At 36.5% G+C, this 17,094-nt stretch overlaps 1 protein-coding gene across 1 annotated transcript in view; it reads left to right on the plus strand.

Annotated features, from left to right (window-relative positions):
* Window positions 1-1,805: 1,805 nt before the first annotated feature.
* LOC131155741 (formin-like protein 14) overlaps window positions 1,806-17,094 on the plus strand; it is an 86,097-nt gene continuing 70,808 nt past the window's right edge. The window contains exons 1-8 of the mRNA XM_058109115.1: window positions 1,806-1,982; window positions 2,522-2,657; window positions 2,775-3,478; window positions 3,592-3,813; window positions 3,915-5,374; window positions 5,789-5,915; window positions 9,565-9,636; window positions 11,941-12,039. Of these exons, the coding sequence (XP_057965098.1) occupies window positions 2,585-2,657; window positions 2,775-3,478; window positions 3,592-3,813; window positions 3,915-5,374; window positions 5,789-5,915; window positions 9,565-9,636; window positions 11,941-12,039 (2,757 nt within the window). The 5' untranslated portion in view covers window positions 1,806-1,982; window positions 2,522-2,584. The remainder of the gene's footprint in view (window positions 1,983-2,521; window positions 2,658-2,774; window positions 3,479-3,591; window positions 3,814-3,914; window positions 5,375-5,788; window positions 5,916-9,564; window positions 9,637-11,940; window positions 12,040-17,094) is intronic.

Here is a 17,094-nt window from a genome sequence, read left to right on the forward strand (position 1 = left end):
TTATACTCCTTTCCTACCTTTGTTACGATGATTAGTAATGTGTTCAGTTGATTTAAAATTTGGTTTTTTAGTCTCTTAGCAGTGATTCCAATGGTTAGAGGTTGAAAATTTTATGTTAGAAGTTTTGTGATTCTATTTTTGGGAGAAAGTTTGATGGAAGATGAACCATCTCTTGTTGTACAGTACAATACGAAGTCTACAATGGATAAAAAAAAGATGGATTAAGTGTAAACTTAAAAAATTTAAGTTAGTTGCATACATTTAATGAGCCTAACCCAACAAGTTAAAAATATAAACTTGAATTCATCAGGAGTTCTTAGTATCAATCAATAAATTGGTAACAAAGTTAATAGACCTAATTTAAGGTGAATAAACATAAATTTTGTAATTATGATGGAATATGAAATAAATCCAAATCACATTTGAATGATGCACCTTTTATTTATTTTTGTTTTCATTTCTCAAGATGCTAAATGGGTCATTAAGTGAGTTGGTGATGATTGGGGGAAGTTTTAATGCATCGGGTTGGGGTTAGTCATTTATAAACATGAGAATATAACATGTACTGTACCCTTCCTAATTAATTAACATGCTATAAATGAGTGTTTGTTAATTAATGTCATATTTAATAACTTTGTTTTTATATAATTTATTTAATATTTCAACATATTCAAGTACACTTGTAAAAGCATAGTATGCTAAATAATCTTTTAGGGATCATTTGGTGTCGTTATTAAAATTATGGAAACGAAAAATTAGAAACAAAGTCCAAAAACTAAAAATAGAACTAAAAAAAAAAAAAAAAGCAATCTATTTGCTTAATATTCGTAAAACCGAAACAAATTAAAAAAATAATTGAACTCATAATTATTTTTGTTTGTGAATCAAATAACAATTAGAAAATATGACTAAAATAATGAGCATACAAAAGAATATATTGGGAAATATAATAAAAATAGAAGTTAATTATTATTATTTTATTTAATCACTATATTTTAAATTTTCTTTTTTATGCTCCAAGAACAATTCCAGGTACATGACTCCAAAAAAATGATAAAAAAAATTTTAAAATGACTTTTATTCGTTTTTAAAAATATAAAAATTTTATGAATACTTTTATTGTACTCATATTTTAAATTCATATGGTTTTTTTATTTTACTTTAATTAAAATTTTGACTAAAATAAATAATTTATTTCTCAAAAGTTGATTTTGTATATTAAATATTGTAACAGATTACCACAATAACTGAAAATTACCAAAATTTTAATTTTGTCAAAGTCTGATAATGGAAGTTAAAGATGACAACATAAACAAATATATTATACCATAAAATAAAATAAAAAGAAGAAATAATAAAAAATCTTTATTCTATTTATTTTCTGTCAATTTGTGGCTTTTGAGTGATAATTATTTATTACCTATAAATACAATATAGTAAAATAAAATAATAAATAAATAAATTTTCAAAAAATAATATATTTATATATCAATATATGAAATTAAAAATATTAATTTAAAGAATAATATTATTTTAGAGTAGTTATGGGGTATTTTAAAAATATTTATGGATAGTTATAATTTATATTTAAATCTAATTATTAAGATATTTTTTGAATATTTTTGAGTAATTATGCCTAGGGATATTTTAGGATGTTAAAAATTAGGAACAAAAAGGGAAAATATTTTCATGAGTCACCATGCCTTAATTATGATTTAAAATTGTTAAGCAAAAGTTACTATTGGATGATGAATCATTTTGGTAGCCAAACAGTCCTTTCTCTTAGACCTTTTTGAATTCTCTTCACTATTGTAAGAAATGAATTTTAAGCATATCTTCTCCCACCGATTTAAAGTTCAAAAGTAAAAGTGACAACATTCACAGGCAAGAAAATGGAACCCGCTCTCACTGCGAACCGTTAACGAGAAGCGAGCACATTTCAGTTCATCACTCGCCGGACCTATTGTCACGCCTTATCACCGGTACCTCTTTCTCAGCTTCATCCGGGTCCCTGGGGTTTCTCATGTATTTGCAAATCATCTTCCTGCATTTCGATTTGATTTTCCCCTTTTCTTCGTTTCTCAGTTGATTCTTCGTTTTGGGTCTAATGGTTTCATGTCTCTGAGCATTGTCGTCAAAAGCACTTGGGTTGTTCGAATCAACTTAGATTCGATGCCCACCAAACTGGGGGGAAGTCTGCCTTTGCCCCTCGTTTGGCTGCTGAGAAAGTGTCGGGAATGATGGAAAATGAAGCTGGAATTTTTATTTATTTATTTATTATTATTTTCAGTTATTTTGATTTTTTAAAATGGAAGAATGGAAACTTTAACCCGGGTTAACTGAGCGAGCATACAACTTTACTGTTAATGAGAATTCTAGGATTCGAAATTTCAATTCCGCTCTTGCTATTTCGCAGCATTTATTTTTCCTGTTTTGGAGCGTTTTTTCCCTGTATTTTATGTTGAATACTAAGCGTTAATTAAGCAGAAAAATTTAGAAGGTTTTGAATTCACTTCTGCAGTTTCCGTTTTTTCGGCTTTTGGGGTCATTGGAACGCTTTTCATATGTAAATTGGTTGACAAATATGTCGCTACTGAGTAGATTCTTTTACAGAAGACCCCCGGATGGCTTGCTTGAGTTTGTTGACAGAGTGTATGGTAATAAATTTGGCTCTCTAGCTTGGAAATTTGAATTGCTATAGGTACTTTGTATGCTCGGTGTTGCAGTTTCTCATACCCATTTTTGTGTTTTTTTGGGTTTATTGATCTGTGCAGTTTTTGATTCTTGCTTCTCCACTGAAGTTTTGCCTGATGGAATGTATCAAATATACTTGCATGAGATCATAACTGAGTTACATGAAGAATACCCTGATTCATCCTTCCTTGCGTTCAATTTCCGAGAAGGAGAAAAAAGAAGTCAATTTGCAGAAATTCTTTGCGAGTATGATGTTACTGTGCTGGACTATCCAAGACAGTATGAGGGTTGTCCTCTCCTTCCACTGTCTTTGATTCAGCATTTTCTTCGAGTTTGTGAGAGCTGGCTTTCACTTGGAAATCAGCAGAACATTATTCTGCTTCATTGTGAGAGAGGGGGTTGGCCTCTCTTGGCTTTTCTTCTAGCCAGCTTCTTGATTTTTAGGAAGTTACACGGTGGGGAGCGGAAGACTCTTGAAATGGTTCATCGAGAGGCTCCGAAGGGGTTCTTGCAGCTTTTATCACCGTTGAACCCCCTGCCGTCTCAGCTTCGTTACCTTCAGTATGTAGCGAGAAGGAATATTTCTCCAGAATGGCCACCACCTGAGCGAGCGCTCTCTTTGGATTGTGTCATTCTTCGAGCTATTCCAAGCTTTGATTCTTATGGTGGCTGCAGGCCAATAATCCGCATCTTTGGTAGAAATCTCACAAGCAAGGGTGGGTTGTCAACTCAGATGCTTTTCTCCATGCCCAAGAAAAAGAAAGCCCTTAGACATTACCGCCAGGTAAAAGGAGTTTTACTGTGTCAGCTTGTCATCTTATAATGGTTTTAATTACACTTTATAATTTTGTAATTCATTCCATTGACATGCAAAATATTAATGTGCTGTTGCTGCAGGCAGATTGTGATGTGATCAAAATTGATATTCAGTGTATGGTGCAAGGGGATGTTGTCTTGGAGTGTGTCCATTTAGATTTGGATCCTGAAAGGGAAGTTATGATGTTTCGTATAATGTTCAACACTGCTTTTATTAGATCCAACATATTGATGCTGAATTGTGAAAATTTGGACATTCTTTGGGATTCGAAGGAGCGATATCCAAAAGGGTTTCGGGCAGAGGTGAATATTTTCTGAAAAGCTAAGGATAAGTTTCAAGGTGTTTTAAAACTTTTATCATTAAACAACCCATCCTTCTGATCTATTAAAAATTTTAAATTCAGGTTCTATTTGGAGAGATTGAGAGCATCTCTCCCCAAAAAGCTCCAATGACAATTTTAAATGGTGAGGAGAAAGGTGGATTGCCCATTGAAGCTTTTTCAAGGGTTCAAGAACTCTTCAGTGGGGCTGAATGGGTTGATAATGGTGATGATGCTGCCCTATGGCTGCTCAAAAAGCTCTCAGTTTTGAGTGACGAACTGCCAAGATTGCCAACAAGAGCAAGTTCAACACCTTCCCCTGCTGACTCTGAAGAAGAAAATAATATGTCCAGTATTGCCGATAGTGTTGATTCAGTGCTTTCACCTGACGATAGCGATGGTCCAGATGACAAAAGAGCTGTTTCAGCACCTCCAAATCAAGCACCAATTGAAACTGTGCCATCATCTCTTCATCAACAATCCTTATTTCCAAGTACAGAAAATCCACCCCATTCATCTCCTCCACCGCTAGCACCACCTCCTCCACCACCACCACCTCCTCCACCTTTTGTCTCTGGTAGAAGTCTTACATCAGTGTCACATTCACCTGTTGTCTCCAGCAAAAAATCTCCACCTCTGCCCCCACCCCCACCCCCACCCCCACCCATTAATTCTAATAGAGGCCTTCCACCACGTTCTGCACCACCTCCACCACCACCTCCTCTGCCGGCTTTTGGCCCTTCCACTGTTTTACAGGGACCTCTACCACCACCACCACCTCCTCCATCAATTCCATGCCCTTCTACCATTAGCCAAGGCCCTCCTCCACCTCCACCTCCTCCTCCTCCTTCCATATCTTATAAAGGCCCCCCACCACCCCCACCACCCCCACCTCCTCCACCATTTCCTGGTGCATCTACTCAACCATCTGTTCCTATTCCAAGACCACCTCCACCACCTCCGCTGCCTCCGCCAGCACCTGGTTCTACAACTAATAAACCACCACCTCCTCCCCCGCCTCCACCAGCATTGCCCTCTTTGAGTTCAACATCCACTACGAGTTTAATTCTTGGAGCACCACCCCCACCTCCTCCACCTCCTTTAGGTCGCACTAATAGCAATTCCGCTCAAACACCTCCACCTCCACCTCCTCCTCCACCTCCACTTTCTTCAAGACCAGTTCGGCCAGGTTCAATCCCCCCACCTCCTCCCCTAGCACCAAAGCTTCCAGGTGCGCCCCCTCCTCCCCCAGCTCCAAAGCCTCCTGGTGCACCTCCTCCTCCGCCTTTAGGTCGTGGAACAACACTAGGACCACCTCCACCACCTGGAGGGAAGGGTGCCAATGCACCACCGCCACCGGTTCCATCTGGTGGAAGGGGAAGAGCTTCTTTTGGGCCAACAAGTCATGGCAAAGGTCGAGGTTCCGCAGGTGTTGGTATTGCCCCTAAGAAAGCTTCACTAAAGCCTTTACATTGGGTGAAAGTTACTCGGGCAATGCAAGGGAGTTTATGGGCTGATTCTCAAAAACAGGAAAATCAATCAAGGTAGCTCATGAAAAATCCGTATGCTAATATTCTATTGTCTATTTCTAGTTTTCTTTTATATGCACTAAATAATTTTGCAATTTTCCTAAACCTCTTCATTAGCATGAAGAAAAGTTGCTTGAATCAAATTCAGATCCCTTGAAACAGTGTGATTTCTGAGATTTGGTTGGATATAACCAATATGTTGGAGAAATCAAACAAATTTTATATGCTTCATATATAACTTAAGTGACTTTAAACTGAGAAACCTTTATTTGTGCAATCAAATGTTATTCTTATTCCCGAATTCTTTGTCATATTTGTACACCTTTGCTGCTTTTACTGTTTTTTCCTTTCCATCTCTCTCTTTCTCTCTCTTTTCCTTGAGTCTTCTTTGTAGAATATCTTATGTCGCGTGATGTTAATCTTTGGTAGGGCTCCTGAAATAGATATATCAGAACTTGAAAGTCTGTTCTCAGCAGCTTCTGCTTCAGATGGTAGTGGCACCGACAAGGGCGGTCGGCGTGGTTCTAAACAAAACAAACCAGAGAAAGTCCAATTGGTAAGTGACTTTTTTTCCCCTTAAAATTATTAAGGGAGTGACCAAGGAACAAAAATAGATCCTGCCTCAGGACGTATTTTGAAAACTGTTTAAAGTTAATGTAATTCTGCTTGGGTTTTGAGCATGACTAGTTTACACGGTTCACCATTAAAAGGGTGGTAATCGGTTCTATGCCAAACCAAAAACCGAACTGAATAGTTGGTTTTTCATTTTACAAAACCGATACCGAACCAGTAACTGCAGTTCAATTTGACGTTCAGATGCCAGTTTTCCGGTTCAGTTCAGTTATATAACCGAATATTAAAAGTTTGAAATTATACAACTCATATGGACCATATATATATATATATATATAGCTGTGGCCTGGACAATAGGTCCATTCTGGCTATTTATGCCTTTGCACACAATGGTAGGCCCAAGTCCATGAAAAGGTGAGGAGGGCTGTGCAACTTTCTATAGAGAGGGAAGGGCTCTCAAATTTCTCTGGGAACCAATGTGGGACAAGGGAGAAGTGAGATCAGTTCATTGCAGCCGGAGGATCCTCAAGCATTCTAGTGCCAACATCGTTGTTAACTAGTACCTTGCCGGATGCCCGTTATTGGTGTCCGTTGACACCCATTTTCCGACAGCCAAGCACAACTGGAGCTATGCAGCAATACGTAAGGAGTTGGAGGAGGAGGGTAGGCGGTTGTTGTTGAGGAAGTGGATGCGGTGCAGCGGTGGTTCATGGCGGCCATGGAGATGGAGGGTTTTGGTGGGAGAAGACTAATGATTGGGACTAGAGGAATGTACTGGAGCAGTTCTGAGCATCATTGAAGATTTGAAGGAGCTGGTTAATGCACATATGATTGTGGGTCTCTCCCGCCTCTATAAAATTCCAGTCCCCAGCCTTATCTCTTCTTTAATAATCCTGTAATCACTACATTTAAAATTTTTAATATTAGTAAGAGTGAACTAAAATTATGACATTATTCTATTAAAAAAGTAAAAATGATATGTATGTTAAATATCAAAATACCCATATATATATATATATATATATACACACATAATTAATTTATTCGGTTTTTTGGTTCAGTTTTGGGCTAGTAACCGAAACTTAAACCTATACTGAAATTTTGATTTTGAAGAACCAAAACCGGAAAACAGAACCAAAACTTAGTTGTGTCTGGTTTCGGGTCGGTTTTTGTGTTTTCGGTAATTTTTGTACAGCCCTACAGCAGACCAGACCCTGGAACACCTTGAGATGGTGTAGAAGAAGTATAACATCATCCCAATGTGTAGTTGAAGAGCAAATTAGAGCTTGCTCACTGTATGTAGAGGAAAAACAAAGCCTTGGGTAACAGTTCCGTAATTAAGTTGCCGAATGGCTGTCTATAGGCCCATGGATGCAATGTGATTTTTTGATGAGCTGCTCAGTTGTTGCACAATAGCTTCATAGGGGTCAGTATCTCAAAATCAAGTTACTGTGGGCCATACCTTGCTATATTTTTATTTTTTACTTGCCCTGGCAAGAACATTCTATTTCTTGCTTCCCGAGGACACAGAATCTTCTTCAACAAAGATACAATATCCTCTAGTTAACCATCTACCCAATGTCAAAACTTGTAGTCAGTATCCGTGGAAGTGTGAACCGCTCTATATGAGTTTGTTCATGATCATAGTACTGCAGACCACACACTTTAACACCTTTGAGATGGTGCAGAAAGAGATGTAGCAACATTCCAATGAGTGGTTGAAGAGCAAATTAGAGCTGGCCCACTGTATTTAGAGGAAAGCAATATCTTGGATAACAGTTACAGTAAATTAGCTGACCAGTGGTTGTCTATCTCTGGATCAGTTAATGGCTCTCCTCCTTTTTTCTGTGAGCTTGTAAGTTTAGTGTTACGATCTCTTGGTGTTTCCAGTGGTTTGGGGTTCTAATATCCTTGACATAACTTGTAAATGGTAAGTAGTCGACTGCATATTTTTGATGGGATAGACAAATAGCCTTACTAGAATGAGCCGCCTCAACACCCAAAAGATTATTTCAGCTTTCCCAAGACTTTGATGTGGCATTTCTGTTTTAGATATGCCCTCCACTCAACGATCCCTTTAATGACTGATTCTGCCTTCCAATGTTTGATAAGCAGAGAATGATCACAACTGCATCTTACAAAACCAAGTTCAAAAACTAACCCTGGGCTTAAGTGGCTGGAAAACTTTGAACTACCAAATTTTTTCTGGGTTTTATTTTATTGATTGTTTTCCTCTTGTTTATTTTATTTTATTTTAATTATTTTTATTTTGATTTTTTGAGGGAAGACTTCCTGTCCTCCATATTGTAGATTTTTTCCCTTGATAAAATATTTAGTAAAAAAAAACTGGCTCTTAAAAAAATACTAAACACTTTCGGAGCTTCAGTCTATGCATGATTTCTCTAATGAATATCCCATTCCAGACTACCCCTGAGCAGTGTGCCAAGTGCTTGCTCCATCTTTTCTTGTAGATCTTGATGCATGAAAGTACTTTTAACATCTAGCAGATGACGTTGTCAATGATGAGATTTTGCAACAAGAATACACTACCTGATGCAGGATGTGTATCTAAAACACAATGGGGAAACCCAAAATTAAGTTCTCAAATTCTTAAAATCCTGAGACTACCTTCCTCAAGCATTTACAACCAAATAAATAGCAATACAACTGTTTACAACCAAATACATATTAAAACCCTACTATCTACTTTCCAAACATGAAACAACTAATCATTCCCAAAATAATTGGTGGAAAAAAAATATTTTAAAAGACTTGTAATGTCGTGGATCTTTTAAATGATGAGTAGGGCTTCTTGGTTGGGCCTTTTCTCTGTGCAACTACTGCCGTCATTCTTTCTTGCTATAAAGGAGGTTGTTTTGCTATAATGATGTGCTCAAAGAATAGCAATTAGACAGATTAGCACTCAAATGAGTGTTCGACATCTGAGACAAGGAAATCGAGTATAACTTGTACCTTACTTCGCCAACCTTGATGTTCTTAAAGTTCGCCTGATCATTGTCGAATACTCGAATTCCAACTTCATCAGTAAATATAAAAAATACATGCATATATACATTTGTAGAAATATATGCCGAATGGTATTTTTTCAACCCATGCAAAGTTTAGACAAAACAAAATATCTGTAAATGGAAATAAAAAGACATATTAGAAATGTAGGCATCAAAATGCACTTATAGAATTGTTGAGCAGGTTTGCTGCAATGTCACGAATAAATAAAACTAATACTCTGCATATATGTTGTGCCTTCTTATTTCTAGTTGTATAAAGACATTAAGAGCTTAGTCTTTTTCTCTGTATCTCTTAGCGTGCCTTCTGTGCTTTAAATTCTGGTGTTTTTAGACGAATTTTTTTGCGAAGGGATCGGAGAGCAGCTCTTATGTAATTCTTCTTTTTTTTTTGGAGGATTTTGTTCTCCTATTTATGTAATTATTTGGTTCTGTACTGATACTTCTTTTTCTATAGAGGGCATAACCCAGTGAAAAGACATGCTTTCTTCCTTTCTATTTTCTTTGTAAAGTTTTCTTTTATGTGTTTTAATATGTGTATGACACTACGACTTCCAATAGTTGTAGATAGACTTAATTTTCTTCTTGCGTTCCCTTTTTCATCAGATTGACCTGCGCAGAGCATATAATTGCGAGATAATGCTCACGAAGATAAAAATTCCTCTGCCGGAGATGATTGTAAGATTTCTATTCCTTTTTCTCTATTATAGTTTCTTCTGTTTCAACAGTGTGCCGATTCATTGTTCTAATGAGACATTTTTTGGTTATGTACATTATATAGTGAGAATTCTATAAGCAGATGATATTATGATAGTGGTGGGGTGGAAAATAACATGTGAAGCTTGATTAGCTTACACAATGTGTAACATTGCCCACTCGTCCCCATCAATAATTTTTTGTGGGTCAGCGGTTTGACAATCCCACCATCGTATTTTGTATCATCTTGTCAATAATTTAATGTTCTTCGTATTTCTTCTCTGTGTAGAGCCAAGTGCAATGAGTAATTTATAGAAAATTGAATAAAACTGACTTTACGAGGGACTAAGTGAACTACGAATCTGTAGCAGAGTAGGAAGTCTTCTAAGGCTTTATCACTGGTTGTCTGTGTTCTTTGTTTTGATAGTTCTGAATCTTCCTCTCATTTGTTTTTTGCATTGTTCTTTTTCCTGGAGGATTTGGAACAGATTTTTTTGGTGTTATTGGGGAAAGTTGGGTTTGTCCAGGGGTGGTGGAGGATATGGTGGCCATTTCTTTTTCAGGTTTCAGGAGTAGAGACAGATTAATCCTTTGGAGATGGGGGTTGTATGCTGTGTTATGGGGTGTTTGATTGGAAAGGACATCCATATTTTCAAGGGAAAGGACACTCCTTGGTCTTTGGTTTGGGATAGGATTCAGTATTTGGCTTCATTTTATGGGCTGTTTCTACTGGTTGCTTCAAGGGTTTGTCTTTTTGGGATGTTCAGTGTGATTTATGGGCTGTTTTGTATTATTTTTTTTTGTTTTTATAGTTTTGTTCTTTTGTTCCTTTTAGGAAGATTTCTTATTCTCCTGTCTTGTACATTCTTTTTCTTTCAATATTTTTTTTTAAAATTTTTTGATAAAAAAGTGAACTATAACAACCAGAGCATGAAAAGAATATTGTCAACTGGGACAGTATAATTTGCACTTTTTCTTCATTGTGCGGTGGCATGGAATCTTTAGGATGCTCTTTTCTCCTGTTTTGATGAAATTTGGGTGGCTTCCCAAAATGTGTATGAGTTCTTGATGGTGAGTATTATGGTTTTGGGATGGGTAGAAGAGGGAGGGTTTTCTTGTCATGTACGGTACATGCAATTTTCTGGCCGCTGTGGCTTGAGAGGAATGCAAGAATGTTTAAAGCTCAATCAACCTATCCTGCCCAGCTGTGAGATAGGTTTAATATTTGGGTATGCTCTTTTGGAATTTTTTGGGGGATATGGCTGTCTAATCTTCGAAGTGATTGGAGGGCGGTGCTTTGTAATCAGCTAGTTCGTGGAGGATGCCTTACCCTTCTTCTGCACTTTAGTCTTGTTATTAATGAATTTTTATTATCTTAATGAAACTGGGACGGTATAATTCATTTACATGATCAGTCTAAACACTATGTTTGGAAAGGCAGTAGACTTGTGCAGCATAAATATAACAATGTGAATTATCTACTGTCTACTTTTGATTTAACAACTTAGTGTGCTGCAACTAGTAATCTGTATTAGCTTATCCTTTTTGTCCCACATTTTTGTGGTGTATGCTTGCATTCCACATTCTGTTGCACATTGCCTATCAAGTGAGCTTTGATCAACCTCTTGTGAATTTGATGGTGCTGTATTTGTAGGCTCTTTTAAAGAAGTTCTAGGCATTCTATGACTTGTTTTTAAATCAGCCTTGTTAGATAGCACTCCCTGTGGGTGAGGCATGGTGGCAAGGCATGCGTGGGAAAGAGCCCTGAGGTCAAGGGTTTGAGCAACTGTGCCTTGTTTTGGCAACTTCCCTCTACTAACCTGGGCATGGCTGGGGGTCCTCTTCCTCCAATTTGGTGCCACAACAACACCACCATCCCCCCCCCCCCCCCCCCCCAAGGGGGGGTCCAAGGCCTTCTAAAAAAGGAACTTGTCAGATACCACTTTACCTAAAAATTTAAGCTATATTAGGTTGTGGGCCAATAATGTATATCAAGCTTTAACAACCCCCTGTATGTGCAACCTGATTGCACATGTAGAGATAACAAACAATAAAGAACACCCATTCAGGAAATAAACTATTTTTTAACCATGATAAAGGCGAGCAAGAATACTATAACCCTGGACCTTGTGGCTACCATAACTCTATTACCTTGTTAGTATGTTATTTACCACTTCACCTAAAAGCTTAAGCCATTAGGTTTTGGGCCAACAGTGTATATCAAGCTTGAACAAACCTCTTGTGAATTTTATGATTCTGATTTCAAATATCATGCTTTGTTTCTAGAATGCAGTTTTGGCTTTAGATTCTTCTGCCCTAGACATTGATCAAGTTGAGAATCTCATTAAATTTTGCCCTACAAAGGAAGAAATGGAGACATTGAAGGTAGACCCTCCCTCTCTCTATTTTGTTTGATTGTTTCTTGCTATACTTCAGACATTATCATATGGTATTTTGGTGTCATGGTAATTTTAATTTTAATATTCTGGTTATAATCAAGGGGTTTCAGATTTTGGTACAATATCTTCATGTTCGTGCATGTAATTGCAATGAATTATCTCCTTTGTTGAATGAAAGTTCATTCAAAATTTTTCTCCTGCTTCAAAACTTTTTCTTATTGTTGCCATAACAGCGCCCTCCACCTCAAATTAATTTATTTCAACTGGGAATTGATGAATCACTAAAAGAATTCTGTTTGGAGTCCTTAAAACAGTTATTAAACGGGTCTTTAGTTTTTTCTTTGTTTACATTTTCCCACATATTTAGGCTTGCCCCCTTGTGGCTTTTTAAAAGGATCTTTTAAAAAGGAGTTGATGGAACTTTTTGAGATCATTTTAAAAATGTTTTTCCCCCTTGTGAAAAAGGAGCTGTTAGAAAGAAAAAGCTGGCTTTGAGTGTTTGGTAAAAAAGTTGTAAGGTGTCTAAAAATATTTAAAATGATTAAAATAGATATGTATTTTTATGAAATATAATTAATGCATTGATAGTTTTGTAACATTTGAAAAAAATTAATGACAACAGTGGAATTGAATAATTTGTTAGAGAAAAAGCTAGCTTTTAACTTTTAAAAGTTTCAAACCTGTAACTTTTAAAGCTCACAAAAAAAGCTAAACGTTTGCTTTTAAAAGTTGGAAATGTTGTGTACCAAACACATTTGACCCAACTTTTACTTTTAAGAAAAAAGAGAAGTTGAGGCAAAAAAGGGTTGGCAAACTCACCCTTAAGACACTTCTGGTGAAATAGGCGAGAAGTACAAATAATATGATTTTTTGTTGGAAACCTTAGACATGATTACACTTTACACAAAAAAAAAGCTGAATGTTTGCTTTTAAAAGTTGGAAAAGTTGTTTACCAACACATTTGACCCAAATTTTACTTTTAAGAAAAAGGAGAAGTTGAGGCTAAAAAGGGGTGGCAAACTCAACCTTAGGACACTTCTAGTGAAACAGGCGAGAAGCACAGATAATATGATTTTTTGTTGGAAACCTTAGACATGATTACACTTTACACAATTGGAACTTCAAATGCTAGAAAGCAACCGTGTATGTTATGTGCCCTATCTATGATTAGCATTTAGTAGGCATATTTGTCACATGAATTTAACATAAAACAACTGTTTATTTTTTTGGGTGAGCATACGTGGTACTATGCTTTTCAAATGTGGATTTTTAACTTCAAATGATTGCTTTTAAAAAATTATTAATCAAGGTTTGGTTTATCCTTTGTAAATCAACTGTTTGGTTAGTACCATGAAAAATCTCTAAGTAGTTCTTTTTTGGTTCCTTAAAGGAGTTTGATGGGGTGATAAACCTGATGAAGCCATGGGTTGGTCGGATTGGACCGGTGGTTTGAACTGGTGATATTAGCATGATAATATTATATGTTGTATATATCTATTACTATTGAATAATTGAGTAAAATGGAAGACCTAATCACAATTATAGGTCTCTTCCTCTATTTATGATATTTGTCAAGTACATACCAATGACCATAATACACTTACTAACTGTCACTTATTAACATAACACTAACACGCTAATAATGCTAAATGACTAAAATAACCATCAACACTTCCCCTCAAGTTGGAGCATATATATCATATGCTCCTAGCTTGTTACATATGAATTTAACATGAGCACCCCTAAAGTTTTAGAAAATAAATTAGCAAGCTGGAAATCAGACTTCACATAAGTGGTGGTAATGAGCTTTTGCACAAGTCTCTTTGAACAAAGTGGCAATTAAATTGGAGACAATATAAATGGCAATTTGACTATCACACATTGACTCTATAGACGAAAAATGTGGAAAACCTAGTTTTTCCAATATATTTTTCATCCAAATAAGTTCACATGTAGTGTGAGCCATGGCCATATACTCTGACTCAACACTTGAGTTGACCACCTCAATATGTTTCTTACTCATCCAAGAAACCAAATTACAACCAGCACATATATAGTACCCGGTTGTGGATCTTCTATGAAAATGTGACTTGACCCAGTCTGCATCAGTATATCCTTGAATATGGTTTGACCTCAATCCTGATATAAGAGACCTCTCCCAAGTGCACTTTGAGATATTTCAAGATGTGTATTACTACGTCCCACTAATTTGTTCTTGGAGAATCAAGAAACTGACTTACAACACTTGTTGTGAAAGATATATTCATTCGACTGATTGTGAGATGATTTTCAACAAGTCTTCAGTATCATCCTAGGCTAGGCAACAAATCACCGATATCTGTCACTAGCTTACTGTTAGGATCCATAAGTATATCAAGGGTTTGGATCCCAGCATCCAAGTCTCATCTAAAAGATAAATAACATACTTCCTTTCTAACAAGACAGTTCCTATATGAGATCTTGTTACTTCTATACCCAAGAAGTGCTTCAATGGTCCCAAATACTTTGTCTAAAACTTAGTTTGTAGGAAATGCTTTAGGCTTTAGATACCTTGATCATCATCACCAGTAATCACAATATCATCCACATACACAATAAGCAAAATCCTTTTGGATGGAGTGAGACGATAAAATACATCATGATCTACTGCGCACACTATTGAAGTTCAAATTCAAGTACTACAACATTGAATCGACCAAATCATGCCCTAGGAGACTGCTTCAAACAATATAATGACTTATTGAGCCAACATACTAAGCCTGACTCTTTTGAGCAACAAACCTAGGTGGTTGCTCCATATAGACCTCCTGAAGATCACCATGTAGGAAAGCATTATTCATACCTGATTGATGTAGAGGCCAGTGATAGGTGATGGCTAAGGAAATGAACAAAAATGGGCACAATTTCAAGCTTTTCTACACCTTTCTCAATTGTGGAAGAAATGTTTATTTAATCATCATTGATGGACGATGCCCTATGAATATGATTTCTACAAATGGAGTCACTTGTATGCAACTTCATCTAGAACCTCACCTAGAGCCTTATGAGATGTCTTCGACTGATAATACCTTACATGTTTATAAGAGATGCTTGGTTCCCTATTTAATTGGGTGACACTTTTGATAATGTTTGTTGTGATATCATACCTATGAAGATTGGCCATGTACTCCTTGATTTTCCTTGGTTGGATGATTTGGGTGCAACTCAAGGACTCGCACATGTGAACACATACGTCTTCCACTATAACGGGAAGAAAATCATTTTGAAGTGAGCTCTACCAATCAACCAACACAGAGAATCAGTCATAATTACTCAACTTGAACACACTACAAGCAAGGAAATGCATGTGTTTGAAGACATCCAAAGTCTCTCAAAAATTCCTATTGTTGAGTCTGTCATCCCCGACATGTTCATTGGTGCTAATTCCCATTGTTGCCAATGAAGTGTGATTTCTTGTAACACTCAAGGGCTGGCTTTCAAAGAGTCCAAGTTTGCTTCTTACTTATGATCCTCCAACATTTCAAAACTCGAGGCTGAATTTTTTCTAACTAGGGGAGAGCTGATGTAGGACAAGAAGTAAGATCTTGGGAATATCCATGTTGGAGAACAATAAGAATCGGGTTAAGGATTGTTGGGTTTAGTTAATAGATATTATGGTTAATTTAGTTAATATAATATTATGTGTATTTTGGGGGTTGGGTTTGTAATATTTGTGTATTCTAAGGTTATGTTTGTAATGTAATGTAGTTTTAGGGGTTTATATGTAATTTCATGTGAAGAGGCTTTCATATAAATAGTGTGTGAAAGCCATGTTGTAGGCAGTTGTTGAATTTGAACTGAAGCGAAAGTAAGTTTTCCCCTTGTAGCTCCTCTATCCTCTCTTCCCCTTCCTTGTTCTCTTTAATCTCTTCTAACCTCTCCCACGGCTGCAGATTCTTGATGCTGCCCCTGCATCAATAAATATATATTTATTTTACTTTTTGGCTATTTTATATGTGTTATTCTTTATTATCTAATTGAGCTACTCTAATTTTAAAATTAATTTTTGCTCTTTAAATTAAAGTTGCAGCAAGAAGATGGGTAGGGGGATTGGTGGGAGGTTTTATAGAGAAGGAGAACCTCCCCCATCTAGTTCATTTTCGACATGGTGTCGATAGGAGGGTAAAAGCAACTTAACAAGTCCAGCAATTGCTACTTCTGTGTACTGGTCGGAACTATTTGTCCTGCATTGCCTATGAAAAATAAGGGATGATCATTCCCCCTCTTATAAAAATCAAACTCCACACATTCTCATATACTCCTGCCAAATTTTCCTTGCACGTCTCAAACCAGCATGTGGTTCACTGAAATTTAGGTTGTTAAAATCTTCCAAGGGCCAGATGAACAATGGATTGAGCTTTGGACTGAATATGATGTTGGGTCAAATATTTGAAAATATCACATTTGAGAAAACAACCAATAACCACACCTAACTGACAGAACCTTTAACCGATCTTGAATAAACTGATGTTTGTTGGTTTGTTGTTGGTCTTACAAATTAAAAACCAACCATTTCAGATTAGACATCAGTTTTGGACAAAACTGAAAACTGATTACAACCCTATTCAGCATTATTAATATGTATTGTTGCTATGTTTGCAATTGTGGGTTAGTAAATATATTATGATTATTGTTATGCACTTGACTTGTATTATAATTAGAGGGACAGACCTTCCATTGTGATTAGATCTTCTAATTTACCCAATACTTTAGTGCCTTTGCCAAAGCAACTCAACTCTTTGCTCTAGATTGCAAAGAATGTTAGTGCACGAGACCCTTGAGCACACTATGCTTTCCTCACACTTAAATATTCGTCGAACCACCGTTAGTGACAATATGATTCATCCTCTTCTCCCCTACGGGTGTGTTTGTCTTATATAAATGGCCTCTAAGAGGCGACTATCATAGCTGAACTAGTCCACTAAATAAGTGAACTGGTCAAACATAAAAGCTTTTGGTGGAAGTTCTAAATTTTCTTAAAATTTGTCTCATAGAATTGGAT

This window comes from Malania oleifera, chromosome 5 (genome assembly GCF_029873635.1).
Source record: "Malania oleifera isolate guangnan ecotype guangnan chromosome 5, ASM2987363v1, whole genome shotgun sequence".
NCBI classification, from domain to species: Eukaryota; Viridiplantae; Streptophyta; class Magnoliopsida; order Santalales; family Ximeniaceae; genus Malania; species Malania oleifera.